Source organism: Ranitomeya variabilis, chromosome 2 (assembly GCF_051348905.1).
Source record: "Ranitomeya variabilis isolate aRanVar5 chromosome 2, aRanVar5.hap1, whole genome shotgun sequence".
NCBI lineage: Eukaryota > Metazoa > Chordata > Amphibia > Anura > Dendrobatidae > Ranitomeya > Ranitomeya variabilis.
This window is the reverse complement of record NC_135233.1, coordinates 173,794,120-173,821,085: the sequence shown is the minus strand read 5'-3', so window position 1 is coordinate 173,821,085 and position 26,966 is coordinate 173,794,120. Positions and strand designations below refer to the sequence as shown.

At 43.1% G+C, this 26,966-nt stretch overlaps 1 protein-coding gene across 1 annotated transcript in view; it reads right to left on the bottom strand.

Annotated features, from left to right (window-relative positions):
• The window catches only part of GALNT2 (polypeptide N-acetylgalactosaminyltransferase 2), a 183,102-nt gene that overhangs the window by 130,753 nt on the left and 25,383 nt on the right, over positions 1-26,966 (bottom strand). Inside the window, exons 3-7 of the mRNA XM_077283219.1 lie at positions 22,409-22,562; positions 15,686-15,784; positions 11,754-11,821; positions 8,363-8,428; positions 1,788-1,909 (exon numbers count right to left, since the gene is read on the bottom strand). Of these exons, the coding sequence (XP_077139334.1) occupies positions 1,788-1,909; positions 8,363-8,428; positions 11,754-11,821; positions 15,686-15,784; positions 22,409-22,562 (509 nt within the window). The remainder of the gene's footprint in view (positions 1-1,787; positions 1,910-8,362; positions 8,429-11,753; positions 11,822-15,685; positions 15,785-22,408; positions 22,563-26,966) is intronic.

Genomic DNA, 26,966 nt, shown 5'->3' with positions numbered 1-26,966 from the left:
GTGGATGACGCGTCCCTGCATCATCCACACAGTCTGCTTGGCATCGCGCTCCTGCACAGGCAAACTTATATGCCCTGTTGAGGGCAGAGCAAAGAACTGCCGTGTGCGGGCGCTGGGCTTCGCTGACCTCTTCTGGCGCCTGCGCCTTGCACTACTTTGCTCTGCCATCAACAGGAGCGCGATACCGAGCAGATTGTCCAAATGATGGAGGGACGCGTCATCCACACTAACCAAGAAGGAGGACAGCGATCATAAGAAGATGGGAAGCACCGGACCAAGAAGAGTGACACCCCTCGGACCGGACCGCCCCACAGGTGAGTATAATAAGTCATTTTTCTTCTCTTACAGGTCGGGTTAGGGCTTATATACAGCATTATTAAATGCGGAATAAAATCCCTGAAAGGAGGTGGCCATAACTCGTATCGGCCAAACCTGGTGACAGGTTCCCTTTAACATGAGATACTGTCTGATCATATGTTTCCCAAAACGTGCAGGACACACCCGGTCTGGTGTTACGACCAAGTCATGGCCCTGTAGGGGACAGTTAGGGAAGACACCATTTAGGTAAATTAAACTCTGTATATATTAGGATTTTAGTCATTGACTGAATTGTTGGCTTTTGCAGTCTCACACTAGATACGTTTACGCCAAACCAGTCAATAAAGGGGATCTGTTGAAAGTAATGTCTATGAGGGCCCAAGACAAATGACTGTCGAGAGAGATATTGAGCAGGTATATCAGATTTTGCAGTGCCAAATGATTTGATGAGCCGCCATCGGAAACAGAGAACAAAGGAGTGCTTGGCTGAACGAGTGCCTGTGTATGGGAGAATAGGCTGGTATTGCTTTTAGCTGAACAGTGGGCTGCACTCCACCTACGGAGTATGGTGAGCTTGTTTACCTAACCACAGGATATCCACCACCCTCACCATCTGCAGTCAGTCTCAGGACCAAGCCCCATTTCCTCTGAGGAGGATGCCCCCAATATCATCCACACTGAGCTGTCGCGCACTATCACTGGAGAGCTAAGCGCAGCACAAGTGCACTGAACAGTTAGTTCATCCCTGAACAGGGACAATATAGGAGCTAATCATGGGGTTAAGCTTGTATATACAAACGTTACCATCATTGATTACAGTCACTACATAAATCAGGAATAATATACATTTTCTATGAAGTATGAGAGGCCATGCAAATAGGATAAAAGCCAAACCAGACACTAAGGGCTCATGCAGACTTCAGTTGATATCTGTATGATCACGGACCACAATCAATACATGGCCAGCTGGTCTCCCGACCAGAAGAGGACACCTTCATGTACATCAAAGAGGCTGTCATGCATTGCGGTCTGTGATCAGACAGAGATGCCCCAAAGTCTGCGTGATCCCCAAGTCATGTGCAAGGCTCCTTAACGGGTTGATACTGACTTTTAAAATTGGTACTTCCAATAGGTAGCACTAGAGTTCAACGCTTTTTCTCTTCTGTACAGGCAATGTGCATATTTAGTTTCCCAGAGGAGTATTGCATGGCCTAGAGGTCTCTTTACACAGGTATGTCACTCTCCACACGGACAGATGTTACCCCTTACATCCTCATCAGAGGCCTCTCACATCCAATCAAATTCGACCTCTTGCTTTGAACTGACAAGAGACAAACAAGCCAAAACACCTGTCGGCAAATATTATATCATACTTAGATGACTATTTGCACACTATAAATAATATAAATTATATTTGCACAACCAAAGAAATGTAATATTTGCAATACACATGTTGAAGAGCTGGTTACCTCAACAACTCTCTCAAGGAGGGGCTCCAGCCAATGTTCATTGCATTCACAGTGGCTATCAAGGAAAGTTAGAACTTCAGATTGGGCTGCATCTGCTCCCTTAACACGAGAACGCATCAGACCTGTTGTAACAGACAACTGAAATAAGCACAGGGATGACAAACTGAAATAAAAAAAAATCAGTCATTTCTGTACAAGTCAATTAGTTTACTGGCACAAAGTGTTAATATTTCATCAGAGGAAGGGAATCTGTCAGTAGGCTCAATCCTCCTACGCCATGCATATGAGCATGCAGGACAGAGAAAGTGGATGGGTGACAGTACAGCTGAGTTGTACCGTGTCTCATTACAAACACTTCCATCAGTTCTCTCAGTGATGCCAGCTACCTCCATAATGGCTGCAGTGATGGAGTGCTAGTAATCACACTACGCTCTACTTTGCTCCAGGCACTATGTAATAACACTGTTCTACAATGAGACCAAGAGTATTATAACCCTATAGAGAATTGAGTTCAAAAGCACTAAAATGAGAAAATACATTGTTTTATTAGCACAACAATGTTGCTACAATTAAAAACACAGAAATTTAAAAATAGAACCACAATGGGAAAAAAGCTGACACGGCAGAGATGATAAATACAAGCAATATAGTACAATTTGTGATATACGTTGCCAATAATTTACAGGAATGGGACAAAAATGCACAATGATGTAATTGCAAAATGTGATTCAAAGTGAACCTGCGACCAGAAATAACGCTGTTATCCTGGAGATATGCGGTTAATCTGCGTTATTATGCTGTCCGGCGCCAGCACGGAACTGAAGGGAGCGGGGAGAAAATGAACTTTATTCTCCCTGCCAGCATTCGGTTTTCAAATATAAAAAAACTGCCCATCACATCCAAACAGAAAACAGGTGTGAATAGGTACTTACTAACAGAATCCATCTCCATATACAACTAAGAAATAAAGTAGCACTCTGTAGTGCTATAGCATGATAAGGCGATTCTCATTGCTGGGAACCTACCTAATATGAATCTTCTCTTTAGGCTGAAGCCTACATTTATATGGGAAGGAAGGTTCCTGCAGTAATTAAAAACTCCTGATGCTGCGGGGTGGAGTGTTCAGTCAGAGAGTCTATTTATACAAATGTTAAAAGACTGACCATCACTTCCAAACAGAAAACAGGTGTGTACAGGTGCTGTCTAAGAGTAGACCGCCATATATAACCAACAAATAAAGTAGCACTCTATAGCGCTATAGCATGCAAACGTGAAATATATGAAATTTGAATTGCATTACTCGGCAGCCATGATAGGGTGATTCTTGTTGCTGGGAACCTGCCTAATATGAATCCTCTCTTTAGGCTGAAGCCTACATTTATATGGGAAGGCAGGATCCTGCTGCAATTAAAAACTCCAGAGGCTGAGGGGTGGAGTGTTGGGGTGGAGTGTTCAGTCAGAGTCTATTTATACAAATATCAAAAGACCGACTGTCACTTCCAAACAGAAAACAGGTGTGTACAGGTGCTTACTAAGAGGAGCGATCTTCATATACAACCAACAAATAAAGTAGTACGCAGTAGCATGCAAACAATAAATATATGAAATCTGAATTGCATTACTGTTCTAGAAAATTAGAAAAACAGAGAGCACTACACCCCTCAGCCGTTTTTAATAACAGCAGGATTCTGCCTTCCCATATACACTGTGTTCCAAATTATTATGCACAAAGAGTTTAGGAGTGATAAGGTTAGAATTTTTTTGTTTGTCATTTAAACTCATTGATGGTGATGTGTGGCTCTTTATATCACTGAAAGCAATTGCAGATACCTGTGCACATTAGTTTGGCAGGTGTGTCCAAATAAAAGCAAGACTACTTAAGAAGGCTGTTCCACATTATTAAGCAGCCTACATTTTTTGCCAAAATGGGAAGGAAAAAGGATGTGTCGGCTGCTGAGAAGCAACAAATTGTGGAGTATTTAGGTCAAGGCATGACTACAATCAACACTGCCAAGACACTTCATCGTGATCATCGCACAATCCAGAAGTATGTAGCTGATTCCCAGCACACACGTGTGCGTGCTGATAAGGAAAAATTGAGGACTCTTTCCAACAGGCAATTGCGTAAGGTTAAAAGAGCAGCTGCAAAAATGCCTTGTCATAGCAGCAGACAAGTTTTTGAAGCTGCTGGTGCCTCCAACGTCCCCAGAACAACAAGATGCAGGGTCCTTCAGAGGTTTGCAGCTGTCCGTAAGCCATCCTGTCGACCACCTCTATCCACTGCAACAAGCAGAAACGGCTCCAGTGGGCCAAACGATACATGAAGACTGACTTCCAAACTGTTTTGTTCACCGATGAGTGCCGTGCAACGCTTGATGGTCAAGATGGATGGAGTGGAGGATGGCTGGTTGATGGACACCCCATGAAAACACGGCTAAGGCACCAACAAGGAGGAGGTGGAGTAATGTTTTGGGCTGGAATCATGGGGAGAGAGATTGCCGGCCCCTTTATGATCCCTGAAGGGGTAAAGATGAACTCCATAATATATGTGGAGTTTCTAAAACAACACTTCCTGCCATGGTTCAAGAGGAAGAACCGTGCTTTCCGCAGCAAGATCATTTTCATGCATGATAATGCACCGCCTCATGCTGCAAAAAACACATCTGCATCTCTGGCTGCTATGGGCATAAAAGAGGACAAACTTATGGTGTGGCCACCATCTTCCCCTGACCTCAACCCCATTGAGAACCTCTGGAGCATCATCAAAAGGAGTGTCTATGATGGCGGGAGGCAGTTCACAGCTAAGCAACAGCTCTGGGAGGGTATTCTGTCCACATGCAAACAATTGAAGCAGAAACCATCCAAAAACTGACAAATTCAATGGACGAGAGAGTCCAGAAGCTTCTTTCGAACAAGGGGTCCTATGTGCAAATGTAACATCACCTAGAATAAAGTTTTCACTTGAAAACTGTTTGATTTCATTTTGTAATAAGCGGATAATGCTTATAACGTCACAATTGACCATTTTTTTGTTCAAAATAAAAAAAAAAAAAAGGATGAAAACTCTGCTGTGCCTAATAATTTGGAACATGCATTTTGAGTGTTTATTTATTTTTAAAAAGATACTGTTTTCATAGGCAGTTTGTTCCAAAACATTGCAATTATACTAGAATAGTAGATGACTGAAAAACAACAATGACTGCAATTCAGATAGGTAATTTAGAGAAAATATGAGGAAATATTATTTGCATAATAATTTGGAACACAGTGTAAATGTAGGCTTCAGCATAATGAGAGGATTCACATTAGGCAAGTTCCCAGAATCACCTTATCATGGCTGCCAAGCATACAGGATTTGGCAAATTCAAGTATTCTCAACTTTTCCAATTTTCTAGAACAGTAATGCAATTCAAATTTAAAATATTTCATGTTTGCACACTATAGCGGTACAGAGTGCTACTTTATTTGTTAGCATTCGGTTTTCAGCCATGGGGTGCCACCGCTTCAGTCATTGCTCTGAGAATACAGAGCGGTCGCCGTAACTGGAACCCTGGGACTTCCTGACAGCTGGGCGACTGCTATGTATACTCAGAGCGGTGACTGAACCAGCAGTGGCCCTGCCCCCATTACTGAAAACCGAATGCTGGCGGGGAGAATTAAGTTAATTTTCTCCCCAATGCATTTGGCTGAGGGCAGGCAACAGACAGCATAATGATAACATTAATCAGCTGATTAATCTCATATCTTCACGTTAATAGCGCTATTTCTGGTGACAGGTTCACTTTAAAGGGAACCTGTCACCCCCCAGGCGTTTGAAACTAAAAGAGCCCCCTTGTGCAGCAGTGATGCTGCATTCTGACAAGGTGGCTCTTTTAGTTCTGGGTGCTGTAACTGCAGAAATAATCCGTTTTGTAATTTGTCAGAAAATACCTTTCTTCAGTCAAGGAGGCCGGCGTTTCCCCCCTGCTTTTGACGCCACACAGCCGTTTTCTCCAAGAAGATTTGAGTGACGGCTGTGTGGCGTCTGCAGCAGGGGGGAAACGCCGGCCTCCTTGACTGAAGAAAGGTATTTTCTGACAAATTACAAAACGGATTATTTCTGCAGTTACAGCACCCAGAACTAAAAGAGCCACCTTGTCAGAATGCAGCATTACTGCTTCACAAGGTGGCCCTTTTAGTTTCATACGCCTAGGGGGATGGGGGGGTGACAGGTTCCCTTTAAGAGCATGCATGTTCATAAGACACCAAGTAGATGTATAGAAACATGTGGATTAGGGAATAAGACACAAAATGCATAATTATACAATGGGTACGGAAAGTATTCATACCCCTTTACATTTTTCATTCTGTTTCATTCCAGCTATTTGGTAAATTCAAAAAAGCTAATTTTTTTTCTCATTAATGTACACTCTGCACCCCATCTTGACTGGAAAAAAAAAAAAAAAAAAAAAGAGAAATTTAGTAATTTTTGCAAATTTAAAAAGACAAACTGAAATATCACATGGTCATAAGTATTCAGACCCTTTGCTCAGTATGGAGTAGAAGCACCCTTTTGAGCTAGTACAGACATAAGTCTTCTTGGGAATGATGCAACAAGTTTTTCACACCTGGATTTGGGGATCCTCTGCCATTCTTCCATGCAGATCCTCTACAGTTCTGTCAGGATGGATGGTGAACGTTGGTGGACAGCCATTTTCAGGTCTCTCCAGAGATGCTCAATTAGGTCAGGGTTCTGGCTGGGCCAGTCAAGAATGGTCACAGAGTTGTTCTGAAGCCCACTCCTCTGTTATTTTAGCTGTGTGCTTAGGGTCAATGTCTTGTTGGAAGGTGAACCTTTGGCCAATTCTGAGGTCCAGAGCACTCTGGAAGAGGTTTTCATCCAGGATATCTCTGCACTTGGCCGCTTTCAGGTTTCCTTCAATGGCAACCAGTCATCTTGTACCTGCAGCTGAAAAACATCCCCATAGCATGATGCTGCCACCACGTTTCACTGTTGGGATTGTATTGGGCAGGTGATGAGCAGTGCCTGGTTTTCTCCACACATAACTCTTAGAATTATCAACTCTATGCAGGCTTTCATATGCCTTGCACTGAGGAGAGGCTTCCATAGGGCCACTCTGCCATAAAGGCCCGACTGGTGGAGGGCTGCAGTGATATTTGACTTTGTGGAACTTTCTCCCATCTCTCTACTGCATCTCTGGAGTTCAGCAACAGTGATCTTGGGGTTCTTCTTTACCTCTCTCACCAAGGCTCTTCTTCCACAATTGCTCAGTTGGCTGGACGACCAGATCTAGGAAGACTTCTGGTGGTCCCAAACTTCTTCCATTTAAGGATTATGGAGGCCACTGTGCTCTTAGGAACCTTGAGTACTGCAAAAATTCTGTTGTAACCTTGGCCAGATCGGTGCCTTGCCACAATTCTGTCTCTGAGCTCCTTGGCCAGTTCCTTTGACCTCATGATTCTCATTTGGTCTGACATGCACTGTGAGGTCTTATATAGACAGGTGTGTGCCTTTCCAAATCAAGTCCTATCAGTTTAATTGAACACAGCTGGACTCCAATGAAGGAGTAGAACCATCTCAAGGAGGATCACAAGGGAATGGACAGCATGTGACTTATGTGAATATGAGTGTCTGAGCAAAGGGTCTGACTATTTATGACCATGTGATATTTCAGTTTTTCTTTTTTAAATTTGCAAAAATTACTACATTTCTCATTTTTTCAGTCAAGATGGGGTGCAGAGTGCACATTAATGTGAAAAAAAATGAGCTTTTTTGAATTTACCAAATGGCTGCAATGAAACAGAGTGAAAAATGTAAAGGGGTCTGAATACTTTCCGTTCCCACTGTAGTAATGATGCACAGCGTATCAGAAGAAAATAACAAATAATAATAATAATAATAATAATAATATTATCCGTATAACATGAACAGGATTCCAAATACTAAGCATCACTGTATAAAATACAAAAATGGACCCACACCAGTATGTACCGCTATCACTGCAATGACAACATAACAGTGATACAGGCACATTCTAGTGTGTGTTCATTTTTGCACTTTATATAAAGTGGCAGACTTTTGGGAAGATCTCTGTCCCACCCATAGATCTTAACAGTTCATCTACATATTAAGATAAAAGTGGAATCTGGAATAAGACATCAGGACTCTGATATGAAGGCATAATTTGATTCATCTTTCTATGACCTGCATGCCCATATAGACTAGCTTAGGAGAGTTGACATTTCTGTCATATTTCCTTAAACATTTCATCTTCCAACATTACTTTATAACACTTCTAGTCTTAAGAACATTTTTTTGTAAGTCAGACAATCCTTATAACATCTCACGAAGGCTTTAAATAATAGTTTGAAAATGTTATGCCAGGATCTATTTTAGATAAGCTGGGCTGGCCAAGTGTTATTTCCGTTTGTACAATCTGCCAAGTTTTCAACAATTAAAAAAAAAAAAAAAAAAAATAAGGATTATGGCCCTGCTTGCAAGTAGAGAATTGAGAATTTAAAGTCTAAACTGACCCCCCCAACTCCAAAAGTATTAAATAGTGCCAGATCCATACCTTCACGTCTGTCATTTCTAAGGATTCGCACCTTCTCAATCTTCCCAAGCAAAGCCCCATCTTCAGCTTATGAATAAGTCAGAAAAATATAAAATAAATATTGCACAAAATAGAATCTTTAAAATAAAAGGTTAAAATAAAGGCTATACTTTTTAAATAAATGTTCATATTTAAATTTAGAGGATAGTGGTGTGAGTTGTGAACCAGAGATCTCTGAAAACCAGTCTATAAAAGAGACAATAACCTACCGTATTTTCTAGCCATGGGTCAAGGTCAGCACTAACAGATGTCAGAAAAGACAGTTACAAGTTCCATCTTTAAAACGGAATCTGTCACCACATTTGACCTATCTAAATTATTAATATGGGCATACAGGCTATAGACTGCTGAAAAAGTCAGAACCTGTGTCTCTCATACCAGATGCCTTATTGTTAAGAAATCATCCTTTATCTCTTTATATAAACGACCTCTTCCAGGTTCTGGGATGATAGTGCCTGGAGTTAACTCTGTCCCCAGAGATTATTTTACATGAAGGCTGTGTGCCCACGTTGCGTTTTTTATGCGTTTCTGCCGCACTTTTGCTGCAACAGAAACGCATAAAAACACTTAAAAACCGCATTGCCATGTAATCCTATGGGATTGCGCAATTGCTGTGCCCATGCTGCGGATTTTCCCACTGCAGAATGGCATAGCGGTAAAATCTGCAGCATGTTCATTATTTCTGCGGAATCGCTGCGATTCCGCAGCCATAGGATTGCATTGAAACGTTCACTTTACGCATGTGGCTATGCCCACCATGCGTAAAGTGAGCACTTCATGTGCGGATGGTACTCGGGTCTGGAGGAGAGGAGACTCTCCTCCAGGCCCTTGGGAACTATATTTCTGTAAAAAAAAGTATTATATTAAAAAATAGGGATATACTTACCTTCTGACGGCCCCCGGAGTCCTCCCGACTCTCAGCGGTGCAGGCAGCGGCTTCCGTTCCCAGGGATGACATGACGTCACATAGGTCCTTCGCGCAAAGCATCCCTGGGAACGGAACGTACAGGGAGCGCCGCTGACGAGATCGGGGGCCGTCGGAAGGTGAGAATAACCATATTTTGTATTTTTTTATTATTTTTAACATTCTATCTTTTACTACTGAAGCTGCATAGGCAGTATCAATAGTAAAAAGTTGGTCACACTTGTCAAGCACTATGCATGACAAGTGTGACCAACCTATCACTTTTCCAAGTGATGCTTCAAATCGCTTGTAAAGCGCAAGCATTCTGCAAGCTAAAAACGCTTGCAAAATGCTTGTGTTTTGAAGGAAAACGCATGCGAATTCCACATGTGTTTTACCCACAGCAGGAAATTGCGGAAATGCTGCGGACATTTCCACAGCATCTCCGCAATGTGGGCACATAGCCGAAAGGGTAGTTAACAGTGTGAGACAAGTAACTAACACAGAACAGGAGAAATGGCATTTGCCTTTTTGCGAACACATTTTCTGCAGGTTTTGCATTCTGCGGTATTGCAACAATTTTGCAGCCCTGTCTGCCTGTGAGCTGGAAGCAGATGTGTCAGTTATAACCACACACAACTCTGCAGAGAGCGGCCATTACATGTCTCACACTGGCAATCCCCTTCATGTAAAATAAGTTCTGGAGGCAGAGTCCTAATCCTGACAACATCCTCCCCAGAGAGGTCATTTACATAAAGTGATAAAAAATGATTTCTCAGCACCATTGCATCTGATATGAGACACACGCAGAGGACCGTTTCCAGCTGTTTATAGCCTGTATGCCCATAGTAATAGTTTAGATAAGTCAAATGTGGTGACAGATTCCCTGTAAGATTGCCTATGCAGTGAGATAAACGTCCATCAATCTGCCTATACCATGGTTCCCAAACCCTGTCCTAAGGGCCCCAACACATCATATCTGCAGGATGACAGAACCTGTGGCAGTTTCATAGTAATTCCATCACCTGAGCTAGAATACTAAGGACATCCTGAAAACATGACATGTTGGGGGCCATGAGGACTGAGGTTTGGGAAACCCTGTCCTATACCAGCCAATAGATCTTGTACAGGATACCCCCTCGCTCTCAGTACTCTAGAGATTAGGTCTCCATAGTACGGCACTGCTCTGTACAGATCAACCTTCACTAGTTCCTACTGGTAAACGGACCTCCTCCTGCCCAAAGACTGTGCTCCACTGCACGGAGTCCTCCATTCTGTTTTTTGAAGGTTTGTGGACTGGCATTTTGCATGTTAGTTTTCTGTATGCATGATGCTGTAATATGCAGTTCAATAACCACTGCAGATTTATCCAGAATTCTACCCAAGGGTTAAAGGTTCTCTGTAGCAGGCAGATTCCAGCATTTATTGGTTTACAAGGCTTACAGATCATTTGGTTCCTACAGAACAAGACAACGTGACAGTTAAGCATTACACAAACCTCTGGGCATTTAGAGTGGTAGCTGGCATCAGCGCCTCTGTACGCAGAAACAAGCGAGTGATCAGGTCAGCGCCCGCTAGATTACATACGTTGGTTATACGCAGAAATACCCTACAGGTCATTTAACCCCTTCTCTGCATCAATTTTCATTTTTTGCATTTTCATTGTTCTCTCTCCTCTTTCCAAGAGCCGTAACTTTACTTTTCAGATGACATGGCTGTCTGAGGGTTTGTTTCTCAACAACGAGTTGTAGTTTTGAATAACACCATTCATTTTACTAAATAATGTACTGAAAAATGAGAAAAAAAATCCAAATGCAGCGAAATAAACTATTCCGACTTTTTTTTCTTTTTTTTTTACGTATTTTTACAGTGTTCATTGTGCGGCATAAAAAAACTGGCAACAGCACTTTCCAGGTCACGATGAATACGCAGATGACAAACTTGCTTTTTACTAACTTGTGCATGGGTGAATAAAAAAAATGCGGAAATTAAAAAAAAAAAAAAAAAAAGTTTGCCCTCATGTCTGAGAAATGATTCAAATTTTTGTACTTCATTTTTTTAAGTCCCATTAGCAAACTTGAATATGCTGTTTTATTGCATTGTATAGAGAATGATGATGGTTGGGCTTCAGAGGAGGTCAAGAATGGCAGCCATTGGGGACTTCTATAGGCCTATGGCGGCCATGACAACCCACTGCACCCTGCAATTGCAATTCCTCATTTAAATACTGCCGTCAGTGACTGCCAGTGAAATGTAAATGAATAAACAGCAGTGATCTGAGCAAGCTCCTGTCGCTGATGTTACAGGCACATACCGGCTGTGTAATGTAATCAGTATCTGCCTAGTATCATGAGGGAACAGCTACTGAGCCAACTCCATACAGGACTCGCAGAAGGACATAAAATTGAATCCAATGTCAGGAAAGGGTTAATAAACCTGGATACTTACCACTGTCACTGTAATCATCAACTAGTATAATTTCTTTAACGAGGTGAACAGGACTTTTTTTTAACACACTAAAAAAGGAAATAAAAAAAAAGTTCAGTTAACAAAATCAAGGAACAGGAAAATTATAGAAACGCTGGTGGGTCAAAAGCAGAGACTTCCGCCCTAGTCTGTCAGCAGCATGCCCAAATGCCTATAGGCCTCTCGGTCTTCCTGTCACAGGTGCCAAAGAAAAATACAAAATCTGAAAGGGAACTGATCTACCACTCGCCGGACACCATGGATTAAATATACCAAATAATTATTTTCCAGTACGTATGCCAGACCTGGCATGCCACTCTCCACTCTCAAGAACACTTACCCCTTAGATGCCAGATTCTGTGATTGAGGCATCTAACTGAACCTACATGGAATAAATTAAACTAAATACTTTGTGAAAATCCCTGAGCTTCCCTGATTCTGCCGCTTTTGTTAGTTTTGCGATGCATCGCTCCATGGCAGAGATATTCGGGTTTGCTGCTGGTGGGGAGCAATACATGAAATCTCCGCTTGCTGACAACTAGGCATTTTCCTCAGTGCTCTCTGGCGGTGTGTGACCTCACCACCCCCTTATAAGCGCTGCCAATCACAGCTCGGCAGCTGATTTAACAGTCTAAGACGCTGCCAATCGCCAGTGTCATGGAGGGAGGGCTGACGCACGCACCCACAGAAAAGACTCTGAAGAAATGAAAAGCCCAAATGGGGCTACAAGCAGAGATTTCACATATTGCAATCCAAAACAAACACATATTGTACTGATAATGGTGCATTGTGTTCATAATGCCAGGAAGCATCTGCAGCATGGGAACAGATAATTCAATATGGCAGGAGTTTGGCTCTGTCCACTTTCCCCAACTAGGACAAAGGTAGCACAAAGTATTTTGCAACATAGTAAAAATACACTTGGTGTTTTAGGTTAGGTTTAGATTGGGCAGAAAGGCTGCACATTTTGCATAAGGATTTGAAGGCAGAAAGTTGCGGCAAAGCAGATGACGCCAAAATACTGAGCTGAAATTCACTTGATGCGGATTTTAAATATGCAGCTTCACAGATGGAAACAGGTTAAAAGGGAATGTGCCTCGTTTTTATTTTTGTAATAATTATTGAACATTATTTCTAAAACAAAATGAAATATTTTAGTTTGCAGAGGTGCAAGAGTCTAAGCATGATACTTATACACTGTGAATTCAGCAGCTGCAAGTCATCGGAGCCTCCCCTGTGAACTGGGCATGCCCCCTTGGCTGCCTGCTGCAGGGAAGGAGGGGGACAAGCACCGTATAATTGTAGCCCAGAGCAAGGTTCCGAGCTACAAACCCCCAGTCATGGCTCCCGCGGTGTTCAGCAGCGTCAGGAAGCGGCGAGCACAGGCTGGCAGCCTGGCAATGTATGGCTAGCGTTCGTTATTTTCACTGCCGCAGGCCTGTTCTCACTGGTCAGAGCTGGACTATGCACAGGACTTCTTCCAGCGGCGAGGACAAGTCAGTAGCCTGACATTAGCAGTACAATGTCAGTGTGCCCGGCCTATGCTCACTGCCACTGGAGTGTTCAGAGCACAGCAAGGAAATCATGCTGCTGTGCTCCGATCACTGGAAGGTGTCATTCAGATGTCTACAAAGTAGAGGAGTTATCAGCAGTAAAGCCTCACTCAGACGTCCCTGCATCACAGACATCTGACTGAGCAGGGCCAAGTACCCAACGCCATGACGGGTACCACAATGTGTGTGTGTGTTGAGTTGCGTGTGGCGACATGCATGTAGCGACTTTTGTGAGATGAGTTTTGTGTGGCGACATGCGTGTAGCAACTTTTTGTGTGTCGAGTTGCATGTGACAGGTTAGTGTAGCAAGTTGTGTGCAGCAAATTTTGCGCATGGCGAGTTTTGCGCGTGGCGAGTTTTATGTGTGGTGCCTTTTGAGTATGTGCAAGTTTTGTGTGAGGCAACTTTTGCATGTGTTGCAACTTTTGTGCATGTGGCAATTTTTCCGCGTGTGCAAGTTTTGCGTGTGGCGAGTTTTCCATGAGGTGAGTTTTGCACGTGTGGCGAGTTTTGCATGTAGAGATTTTTGCACATGGCGAGTTTTGAGCGGCGACTTTTGTGTTTCGACTTTTATGTGGCGAGGTTGGTGTATGTGTGGTGAAATGTGCGCTGAGGGTGGTATATGTGTTCGAGCACGTGGTAGTGTGTGGCGCATTGTGTGTGTGTGTGTTCATATCCCCGTGGTGTTGTGGTGATTATCCCATGTCGGGGCCCCACCTTAGCAACTGTACGGTATATACTCTTTGTCGCCATCGCTCTCATTCTTTAAGTCCCCCTTGTTCACATCTGGCAGCTGTTAATTTGCCTCCAACACTTTTCCTTTCATTTTTTCCCCATTATGTAGATAGGGGCAAAATTGTTTGGTGAATTGGAAAGCGCGGGGTTAAAATTTCACCTCACAACATAGCCTATGACGCTCTCGGGGTCCAGACGTGTGACTGTGCAAAATTTTGTGGCTGTAGCTGCGACGGTTCAGATGCCAATCCCGGACACACACACACACACACACACACACACACACACACACACACACACACACACACACACACACACACACACACATACACACACATACACACACATACACACATACACACACACACACATACACACACACATACACACATTCAGCTTTATATATTAGATTTAATTGCTCGTCAGTTTAAGGTACACAAATCAATGTTTCCAGAGGAAGACATGCAGGCTGGATCTCATGTGGACATAAGCCCTACATTAGCATTTCTGTCCTGCACCTGCTGGGGGCACCTGTGTCTTTGTTCCTCTCAGCAGCGGGCATCCCTAATACATAACCCTGCAGACAAGCTGGAGACTGGCCTTCTGGAACATTCTTTTGCAATTGTTTAGAGGGGGGAGGTGTGAAAACTTCTGCCCATCCAGGGGGCTGATTGCAGGAGAAGGAGAATGATAAGTATGAGTAATTGATGCATTGAAGAACGAGGATCTGTTGCGGAGGTCCTGGTGCCCATGTATAGACGGCCTATGGGGATTGGAGATAGGTTGCCGTCTGGAGCTGGTTACACGTGCTACGGTCATGGCTTCTGGTGTCTGGATTTGAGGAACTATTCTAAGGACTATTGTTGCCGGCTGGAGCTAGATACATGTGCAATGGTTGTGGAATCAGTCTTCTGGAGGAGCCAAGGATTGTGACTACAGACTATACTTGCGGAAGATACAAAAGCTATGGCTCAACCAAAAGTTGACAGTGGGTATCGCCTGGTGTGATGAGGGAGCAGCCGCCATCTCGGCTATGGGGCATAATGCTGGACTTCTATTGGTGACATGGGAGGAACCAGTTTCCCTCACACCTGGTATAGGGGGCAGTGGAACTACCAGCCCCTAGTTGGGATCTTGAGGACTGGGGGGCATTGCATTGTGGCCATCTACGCTGGGACTGCTGTATGATCATGGTCGTAAGGAATAAAAATAGTTGCTTTGCTAACCTGCCTAGGTGATTATTACAACCCACAACTTCAGATCTTCACAACAACACATCCCTTTTAACTCTATACAGGACACAGGATACGGGCAGTAAAATGGGCTCAATTAGCAGACCCTTGAGACAGCTCTTCACATGGATATGCCAAAGCCTAAGCACGGATATGGAATGGCATGGTGTTTTGCTTAGATGAGAAGGCTGGCGTTCTGTACATTTTTTAGTTAGTGGTCAGACTGTCACTACTTTTGCGTGTGATGAGCGTGGGTTGTTATAAATCTAATCCATGGCGTTGGCTTTTAAATCCTTTGTGCACCAAAACTTTAATCCAAAAGGAGGCAATATCAGGAGCAAAGTGATCTCCCAAGTTGTCAAACGTATGCATCTGCTTATGTGAACACACTGACCTGATTACTGTGCGGAGTAACGCAGACCGGGCCTCATTATGAAAAGTTATGACAACGCTGGTTGATGGAAGATCAGTCTTCCAATGTTTCCTTCGACATCTTACAGAAAAAAAACAATGCATTATTCCAGGTACATAGCTTCTCAAAGGCAGATTAAGAAAATGTCATTAAATAGCATCAGTCACAAGGTTTCATAATACAAACTGTATGGATTGTTAAATAGACATCTTAGAACTTATGAGGCTGGTATATTAACTTTCAAAATATATGTCAAAATAGCGGTGTAATCCAGATATTAACCCTTTCCAAAGAACTGCCTTATATGTGCTACAGATGTGAGGAGTGCATATATCCAGCAGGCTTAGGAGCCGAGAGAAAACACCAGACGTGGCATATGATGGCCATGTTATACAGCCCGCACCTGCCAATAAAAGCAACGAGCTCCAATCACTGCTGTGAATCATTTAATTGCTAATGTAATTGCCAATTAGAGCGACATTTACTAAGCTCTGTTTTGCTGTTTCAAAACAATCAGTGATTTATCAGCAAGAGATTATCACTACAGGACAACTGATCTCCTGCATACTAGTCATACCATGTCTGAGAACGAATTAGCAGCCGCCTGTCACTACACAGTGTACACAAAAAGATGCGGTGTTGTGAGGTTATACACAGCCCCACAACTGAGCTCTGCTAGATCAGCAGCAGAGAAAACTGACTATCGCAACTGCTGCACCCAGTAAACTAAGTTATACACCACTAGAATCAGCATCTCTGTCCCCAAATCTTGCTGCTGTCAGATTACATAGCAAAACCTGCTGGCAGATTCCCTTTAAACTGAGTGATCTGGGGCACCTGTCACCTAGTACTAATGGGTTTGGCATCCAATGACGTGGTGCCTAAAGTCACCTAACCAAGCAGCCAATCGCAGGCCGTAGAGATCTGGTGGCGGTTATAAAGGTGAAGCTCCTGCGCAGATGACGAAGCACTGGATCCAGGGGGTGCAAATGGGTAAATCTTACTTAGCATGTTATTTTTTCCACATCAAGTTCCTTGGACAAGGTTTTCTTTAGCCCCACATCGGCCTTAATTGCACTTCATACTGCAATACTGAATTACGGTATTTCATGTAGTACAAGAGAGTGAAGTCAAGTCCTCAAGAGAAACTAAAGAAACGGAAAAAAATTAAAAACTATTTTGATCACCTCACTTTTCTCAATTCAAAAATACAGAAATAGAAAAATAATTTGGGAAAAGTCCAATCTATGAAAACAAAGACAAGTCCATAGATGGAAAAAAATCGAAATGTTAATTAATGGGGTCAAAATATGGCAACATTTTTCTTTTAACAGCTAAAACATCAAAAATATACAAGGTTGGCAACACCATAATGGTGCTGACCATGAGAGTCATATTGCCGCACAATGAACGTCATAAAGGCAAAACCTAAAAAACAATGGTGAATTAAGTTTTTTCCACCATTTCACCTCACTTGACATTTTTGTCTTGTTTTCATTACATTATATGGATAAAAAAAGAAAGATGGTATTCAAAACCACAAATCAGTCTGCAAAAATATGCCCTCAATGTCTGTTTATTGGAGAGGAAAAAAGCTATGGCTCTTGCCAGAAGGTGAAGAAAAGACAAAAGGCCAAAACACTAACCCTGTTGGGAAGGGATAAGCATTTTCTGAGTTCAGAGATGGATTTATCAGCCATTTAATCCTAAGTGTATTCAGTCTCTGCCCACCCAGCCTGGCGGACGGCTACAGCTTGTACCGAGCAGTGTAAGATCTCAGCAGCAGGAGGGACACCGTCGAGCCGTCTTCAGGCTCAATTACCAAAGACGGAGGTAAATGTACAATGGATTAAACAGCCATTCTGACACAGGTTCGCAAACTAAAGAATGGGTGGACTGCAGTACCAAGACAGGTCATCAAACCTGGGGTTAGTCAGTTTGGGAAAACGAAGGCTTCGGGGCAATCTAATTACAATGTACAAACATGAGGGGACAGCACAGAGATCTCTCTAATGGCCTTCACACACCTAGGCCTATGCTCCTCTGTCTAGAGAGAAGGTTTAATCAGAATCACAGATGGAGATTCTCTACTGTAAGAGCAGTGACATTATGGAACTTTGTGCCACGTCCTCTTCCCTACAGAAAGTACAAGGAGGACCCGATTGCCTTTCTGGAAAAATATATCACAGGTTACGAGTACTAGAGTTTGTGATGGGCACTGATTCAAGGAACTCGTCTGATCACCGTATGTGGGGTCGGGAAGAAATTGGCAGAAAACTGGTCCCAGTGTGGTGTTAGTCATGCACTGTGCAGCACTAAAATGGTTCTCTCAAAAAAAGCTCCCGGTATGATGTTTCAAGTGAACCTGTGTGGGCCTCTCTGACCTTTCCCAGCTCCTGCGCACTGCAGTACTTTCCTCTGCCCTCAACAGGCCAGAAAAGAGCGCCTGCGCCGCAGTGCCGGGGAGCCATGAAGCAAGCAGAACGGCAGCAATCATAAGATGGGAGGCGCCGGACCGTGACACCCCTCGGACCACCCTGCAGGCGAGTATAATAAAACGTATGTTTCAGTTCTTCCAGGTCGGGTTGGGGGCTTACATACAGCATTATAGAATACTGTAGATAAGCCCTGAAAGGTGGTCGCCATATCTTATAACGGCCAAAACTGCTGACAGTTTAAAAAACGTTGAAAAACCGTTAATCATTAGGGGATTGTGTCACATACCTTTTGTTTCAGTCATAGGGGTGGCGCTTTTTATTGTTTCAGTCACGGATCAGTCAGAGTCCTGTTCAAATTATGCCTGCCCACATTACTGTGAATGATTGCCATGACTGGCCCGATGTCCTGGCAACAGCCAAGGAAATCCCACTCGTGCGCACTGCCTATCCGCGCCCGCCATGCGCACTGACTCTGGGTGTACAGCTTCATATCAGATGATATATCTGGGAACACACTGGGGACAGTTTAATAGCTAAAAACGACGTGACTGGTTCCCTTTACTATGGGGGCTACTGGCATCTGTCTCATGGGGTTTTTTACTTCCTCTGGATCAACGTGCCAGGTTATAAGTTGAACTTGCCAGACTTGTGTACACCTTCAACTTTAAAAGGGGTAGTCCGGATGCATTCATTTCAAAACCAATAAGTCAGCAGTTATTCTGTGTGACTGCGGACTTATGAATCATTTGTATGGGGTGAGGCCACACCCTCTAGTCTGGCAGCTCAACAAAAGTGTATGGAGCGAGGCCGTGCCCACTGGCCAGGAGTATGCATAACTCACACATACCCTCCGATCCCGGGTCTGAAACCGGCGAAGGCATGCAGTGCACAGTGCGCTGGGGCATTCATAAGTCTGCAGTCACACAAAGGGACTGCGTACTTACCGGTCTTCACCGGACAACCCCCTTAAAAATTATGACTGTTACCACAGGATCCTTATCAGGCCTATGAGCTGTAACATAATTAGTCTGTATTGTGAAATCGGATAACAAATCCACTGAGTAATAATTCACCGTTCACATTTAGATAAGGAGAGAATTACCTTTGCTTATCTTCAATGTCAACACTCATCTAATAAAAGTTGATTTCCCAACATTTTGAATTCTTTTAGAAGCAATACATGGGTACAAATAACAAACAGGCTGTGCAGCTTAGAACGCGCAATATATGAAATCTATCTACATAGTATCTGCTTTCTTTTTATTTAGCCTTAAGGTACCTTCACACTAAACGACTTTGCAGCGATAACGACAGCGATCCGTGACGTTGCAGCGTCCTGGATAGCAATATCGTTGTGTTTGACACGCTGCAGCGATCTGGATCCTGCTGTGATATCGCTGGTCGTTGCTGAAAGTTCAGAACTTTATTTGGTCGTCAGATCGGCGTGTATCGTCGTGTTTGACAGCAAAAGCAACGATGCCAGCAATGTTTTACAATGGAAACCAGGGTAAATATCGGGTTACTAAGCGCAGGGCCGCGCTTAGTAACCCGATATTTACCCTGGTTACCATTGTAAAAGTAAAAAAAAAAAACACTACATACTCACCCTCTGATGTCTGTCACGTCCCCCGGCGTCCGCGCTGCTGCTCAGAGCTTCCTGCACTGAATTTGTCAGTGCCAGCCGGAAAGCAAAGCACAGCGGTGACGTCACCACTGTGCCCTGCTACTGCCAGCGCTTACACAGTGCAGGGAAGCGGACGCCGGGGGACGCGAATGTAAGTATGTAGTGTTTGTTTTTTTACATTTACACTGGTAACCAGGGTAAACATCGGGTTACTAAGCGCGGCCCTGCGCTTAGCAACCCGATGTTTACCCTGGTTACCCGGGGACTTCGGCATCGTTGGTCACTGGAGAGCTGTCTGTGTGACAGCTCTCCAGCGACCACACAGCGACACTGCAGCGATCAGCATCGTTGTCGATATCGCTGCAGCGTCGCTTAGTGTGAAGGTACCTTAAGTGTGAGGGGTCATGAAAGAAAGCCGAATGCCACATAGGGTGATAACATCAAATAAAGAAAAAAAAAAGCAAATAGAAAGATTCTCGCCCTGTGATCAGTCACAGCCATTAAGTATATATAGATCAAAGCAGCAGGTCCGCCCGCATTTCTGCTTGGTCATGGCCTTAAATATTTGCAGGATACAGCGAACATTTCAAGAAGAACGAGGTCCCAGCACCTAGGTTTAAAATACTGTAAATATTGAAATGTATTCTCTGGACCCCGGTTCTTTTTGTTTTTTGTTTGCGGCAAGCATCAAATAATCAAATTATAATCAGTGTTTTTTTTGTTCTCTATTTTTTGGTCTTAACCCACTACAACAAAGCAGAACTCTTGTTTTAGCACACAGGTCATGTTTTACCAATTACAAAAATTGTAAAGTTTTTATACCATGAGTGAGTTATGATTGTCACTTTTACACTTGAGCAAAAGAGACAATCAATAGGAAGAACAACCGGGTATTGCGGAGCTTTATTAGCAACATAAACCATTTGTATCTGTGGCACAGCAGTTATCATTTCCTTTACACCCCCACTCCCTCTGCATACCCTCGGATATTTCTAGGGATGGGCGAGGGATAGAACTGCAGACCCTTTATCTTTGCCAGGCTCATATTGTTGACTACTCTTGAGCCACTATACATATCATACAGAGAACAACGTGACGGAGCCATGACAGCAGCACGAGCCTTCGCATCCTTGGCTGACCCCTCGTGTATGATCAGGGCTGGAAATAAAAGGACCTTTATGTCAAAGAGACAATATTCACCTTCTGAAACAGATGACCAAACTGACGTAGGTCACCAAGGAACCAAGCATTAACCTCTTCCATGCCCTAGACCACCGTGGTATACACAGAAAAAAATACATCGACTAGTATCCTGAACTAGAGATGTCGGCAATGTGATGTAACCTGTGTATTCCAATTGCAGCAGGATGCCAGGGATAAGCCCAGGGTGAGAAACTGCTACTAAAGCAAATAGAGCAAAGATGCAACAAGAGGAATAGCCACCACTGTCTGGCGTTGCCAAGCTGAACCTACCGGATCCCAAGCAGATGGGCGTTTTCAGGCCCCGTCTATCACCACAGTTACTGTACAAATAAGCTCATTATGTGCATAACACTTACATTCTAAAGTTTAAAAAAAACTTTGCAGCATTATCAAACGTGCGCTTTGTTCTCAAATGACCACGTCATCGTTAATATTTATATAGAAACATCATATGAAATGAATGCATCCAGGAGGAAACAAAATGGCACCAATTCCAATGTTTGTTTGAATTTTGATGCAAACTTAAAAAGGAATCTGTCAGCAGTATCAATCCCCATAAGCCTCGTATAAGGGCACACAGGTCATTGGAAGCCGAAAAAATGATACCTTGGTTTCTGTTATCAGATATTCGGAAGTCTTAAGCCACAGAAAAAAGCAATCTGTAAGCAGGTTTTTGCTACCCCATCTGACAGCTACAAAATGTAGGGGCAGAGACCCCAATTCCAGTGATGCGTTACTTACTGAGCTGCTTGATGTGATTTTGATAAATTCCTTGTTTTATCTGCTGCACATCTCTAAACCTGATGTCTTACACTAAAGTAATCTATGTTTTTCTTAAATATGTAAATGAGCTGTTGAGATCTATGGGGCGGACACTGATCTCCCAGAGAATCGACCTCCAGAGATTATTTTAAATTAACAAACTGCTTCACCAGTGTGAGACATTTAATAACTGACAGTCTGATCTCCTGATCTAAATGGCTCAAACGCATATTGCCCACTTTTATTTAACAAACTCTGGAGGTAGATTTTCAGAGAGATCTATGTCCAGCCCATAGGAACATATTTACATATTAAGAAAAACGTGGATTTCTCTGGAATAAGACATCGGATTGCATACATCATGACCTTTGACCTGCATGCCCATATAGATGGCTTAGAAGGATTGATCCTACTGCCGGATTACCTTTAAAGGCTTTGTCTAGTACTCAGACGGTTAGAGCCAATAGCCATCAGCCAGTATGTATGGCCAACTTTACAATGAAGCCACTGACCCAGTATTGATGAAATAGTGAGCCTAAGTCAACGACAAACATTTATGTGAAAATTAAACAAACAAAAAACCTCAGAATCTCAATCACACGGCTGCATGAAAACTGTTCAGGATAAAACAAGTTTTGGGTTTTTTTTTTTTTTTTACAGACTTTTCCACACACTTACTGGTCATGTCTTGTATCAGGAACGCTTCTGTCCATACGTAGTTTGTCACTTTCCACTTGATTGAATTTGTTCCGTGCATAAGCATCTTGACCTGGCCGAACTGCAGTAACCCCAACATAAGCTTCTTGATCAAAATCCTGCCACCGAACCTTACCTGATGGGGATCAGAAACATGTAAAAATGATCCACAAAGCAATTACAGTAGAAGTACTATGGAGAAGGCCTACCCGAGAGACAGGATAAAGGCCGTCAAAGAAAGATGGAGGATTTGCCATCAAGCAATGTTGCTGCAAATCATTAGAAAACATTGCCCGGAGAACGGATGAATGCCAGGGCCTTTGCTTCTAACAAGGAACGTATCAGCTATACTTTAAAATAACCAAACCTGACGTCTCTTGTTTTCTGATAGTACATGTGTTATTTTGGTTTTGGCATCTTGCTGGAATGGCTGTTACAATGGACCCATCTCCAGATTTCACAATGCAAACTGTGCTAACAAGTCACTTACAGCTGTCAAGGCTGATATAAAAGACGGACTTTTTCAAAGGAAATCTTTTTAAAAAGGAAAAAGAAATTATTTGCCCTAAAAGGCTACTACAGGTTTTAGGACTACACACCATGTTATAAATGCTATTTTTCGCCGATTTTCCTAAATGGCTGATGCAAATGAGTCAGAATAACGTTCTCATCATCATCAATCACATTTATCAGACAAACCTCCCAATGAAACAGGATCTTTTTCAAAACTAAAAAGAACCTTATAATGCACTGTTCCAAATTATTATGCACAGCAGAGTCTCCAAACATTTTATACGAGGGGCGATCCAAAAGTAATGATAATCGGTTATTTCTATTGCACACAGAAATTAAAATAAAATGTTTTCTTCTCTCTTAGGTACCCACTAGTCCAGGAAAAAAAATCACTTAAATAGACCATGATTCCCAGGAGCTACATTCATTTGAATATGAACTGCCGAGGAGTGAACATCAAATTGGAAAAAAACGAGCTCAGAGCTGTCATCAAATACCTCTGCTTGAAAAAAATGACTACCAAAGACATACACAGCGACTTGGTGGAAACATTGGGGGACTTTCTCCTCCATATTCCACAGTTGCACGCTGGGCCAAGGAATTTAAAGGGACTCTGTCACCTGAATTTGGAGAGAACAATTTTCAGCCATAGGGGTGGGGTTTTCGGGTGTTTGATTCACCCTTTCCTTACCCGCTGGCTGCATGCTGGCTGCAATATTGGACTGAAGTTCATTCTCTGTCCTCCATAGTACACGCCTGCGTAAGGCAAGATTGCCTTGTGACAGAGTCCCTTTAAGCTGGGCAGAACATTGACGGAAGATGAACATCGTGAAGGACGCCCATCCACGTCCCTCAATGAAGAAAACGTGAAAAAAGTTGAAGAAGTTGTATTGGCAGATCAAAGAGGGACTATCAGGCATGTAGCTGAGGTCACAGGGATCTCATATGGCAGTATTCAAAGAATCCTTGCAAAAGAATTGCATATGAGAAAGGTCTCCGCGCGTCGGGTGCCAAAAATGTTAACCGACGAGCAAAAGAAGAAACGAGTTGACATTTCAATAGCAAATCTCGAAAAGTTCCAAGCAGGCAAGGAAAATTTTTTGTCACGTTTTTTGACCATGGACGAGACCTGGATCCACCACTTTGATCCTGAAACTAAACAACAATCGATGACATGGAAACGAGCAGACGAACCGACGCCGAAGAAATTCAAAGTGTCAAGCTCAGCAGGGAAGGTTATGGCGTCCGTTTTTTGGGACGCTGAAGGAATTATTATGGTGGACTATTTGGAGAAGGGAGCCACTATTACGGGCTCCTACTACACAGAACAAATAAGAAGATTGCGGGAGGCTATCAAGGAGAAAAGGCGCGGCAAACTGCGGGCTGGAGTGCTGTTTCACCAAGATAACGCGCCGGCTCACAAAGCTGCAGTTGCCATGGCTACCATTCAAGAAGCGGGCTTTGAACTGGTGGAACACCCCCCCTATTCGCCAGATCTAGCCCCCAGTGACTTCTTGCTCTTTCCTCGGCTCAAGGAACACCTCTGGGGCAAGAAATTTGACAATAGCGACGTGATAACCGCTGTTGGGGATTTTTTTAAGGGTCAAGATCAACAATTTTTTTCGAAGGGAATTCTAAGTTTAGAAAAGAGATGGACTAAATGTATAGCCTTGTTAGGAGACTATGTAGAAAAAATTTTGTTTTTTTTACTATATTCATTGTGTTTAGTATTGATTATCATTACTTTTGGATCGCCCCTCGTAGGTTGTAAAGAACTGAAAATTTGTAGAATTTGCAGCATGATGAGGTCACATTTACTGAAATCAAAAGCTTTTTCAATCAGAAACATCTTAACAGGCCAAGTTACATGTTAACATAGGAACCCTTCTTTGATATCACCTTCACAATTCTTGCATCCATTGAACTTGTGAGTTTTTTGGAGAGTTTCTGCTTGTATTTCTTTGCATGAAGTCAGAATAGCCTCCCAGCGCTGCTGTTTTGATGTGAGCTGCCTCCCACCCTCATAGATCTTTTGCTTGATGATACTCCAAAGGTTCTCTATAGGGTTGAGGTCAGGGGAAGATGGTGGCCACCACCATGAGTTTATCTCCTTTTATGCCCATAGCAGCCAATGACTCAGAGGTATTCTTGGCAGCATGAGATGGTGCATTGTCAGCATGAAAATGATGTTGCCAAGTAAGGCACGCTTTTTATACCATTGCAGAAAGTGGCAAGTCAAAATCTCTTTATACTTTGCCGTGGTCATTTCCACACCTTCAGGGACTTTAAAGGGCCCTACGAGCTCTCTCCCCATTAATTCCAGCCCAAAACACAACTCCACCACCTCCTTGCTGACGTTGCAACCTTGTTGGGACATGGTAGCCATGCAACCATCTACTATATCCCATCTGGACCATCTCGAGTTATATGGCACTCATCAGTAAACAAGACTGTTTTAAAAACTTAATTTACATCTCGGAACACTGCATCAGATTCTGCTTGTAAGCACTATTTAGAAATGGCCGAATAATAGGTTTATGGACAACTGCAATCCTCTGGAGGATCCTACACCTTGAGGTTCACAGGGCTTCAGAAACACCAGCAGCTTCAAATCAAAGACCGGTTTGCTACTTTGTAATGGTATTATAGCAGCTGCTCTCTTAACATGATTAATTTGTTCTGCAGAAACCTTCCTCATTATACCTTTATCTGCACAAACAACTTTGTGCTCTGTGTGAGCCACAAATCACAGTGATGATGACGCCTAAGTTTTCATAAAATATCTAATGTTTTCATACCTTGTCCAAGGCAATAAACTATTTGATGCTTTTTGGCAGCAGAGAGTTCCTTTGTCTTTCCCATATTGTTTAAAACCTGTGGCCTGGTTACTAATGTGCAACGTCCTTCTTAGGCCGGGGTCACACTTGCGAGTGTGATGCGAGAAACTCACTTGAGTCTCACGCATCGATACCCGGCACTACTGCCAGCACTTGGACCAGAGCATGCAGCTGCCTGTATTTCTATGCAGGTGAACACCCCGATCCTGTGTGCCAGCGCTGCCGGGTATTGATGGGTGAGACTCAAGCAAGTTTCTCGCATGACACTCGCAAGTGTGACCCCGGCCTTAAGTAGTTTTCCTTTATTGGGCTCACCTGGAAAACTAATTATTGCAGGCATTTGAGACGGATTTCAGTGACTGAAAGAGCCCCGAGACACAATATCATCCATGAGGCCATTTAAAAAAAATAAATAAATGACACCTTTATGGCACTTACGGTAAATCCAATTTGCAGGATAATTTGAAAATCGTTGTAGTTCGGTTACCCCCAGGTGCCATAAGCACACACATGATCATGGCCCAACAGAAGGAGCCCATTATCTGTTAATGCCCTTTTAGACTGCATTTACCATTTAGGGTGCTAAACCGCTAAGCTCAAAGCTTCTGTGGCCTAAAACAATCATCATCAAGACATACTTTTGTATTATACTTATGGTTAAAGGGTCATCAGTTTTGTCACCTAGCAGCTAAAAATATCATCTTACTCCGCATCTGCGCCGCGTTCCCTAAATCCTTATGACTCTCCCTGTATAGCCCCAAAAACCTTTCTAATTTATCTGGTACTGTATGCTAACTGGGTCCGTCTGGTCCAATGAGCGTGGCTTCGGTTCTCTATATCTTGCCCTAGCTGCTGCTCGCTGTCCTTGACATGGATGATGCCTCCTGCGTCATCCTTATTGCCGTGAAATAGCTCGCACCTGCGCAGACAAATCGTGTCTCACGCTTGCGCAGTATGTTCTGCCCAATTGTTGGAAAAGCCAAAAAGCAGAAGTGCGCGTCAGGAGTTTATATAAGGATTTAACGAATGCAGCGCAGACGCTGAGTAAGAGGATATTTTAGCTGCTATGTGACAAAACTGGTGACAGGTTCCCTTTAAGCACCAACAATTTGAAAGCATTACTACATGCATTCATGGAAACTATTATTTTTTTCTGTTCACAATTGAAGCTATATTAGTGCTATGCTTTG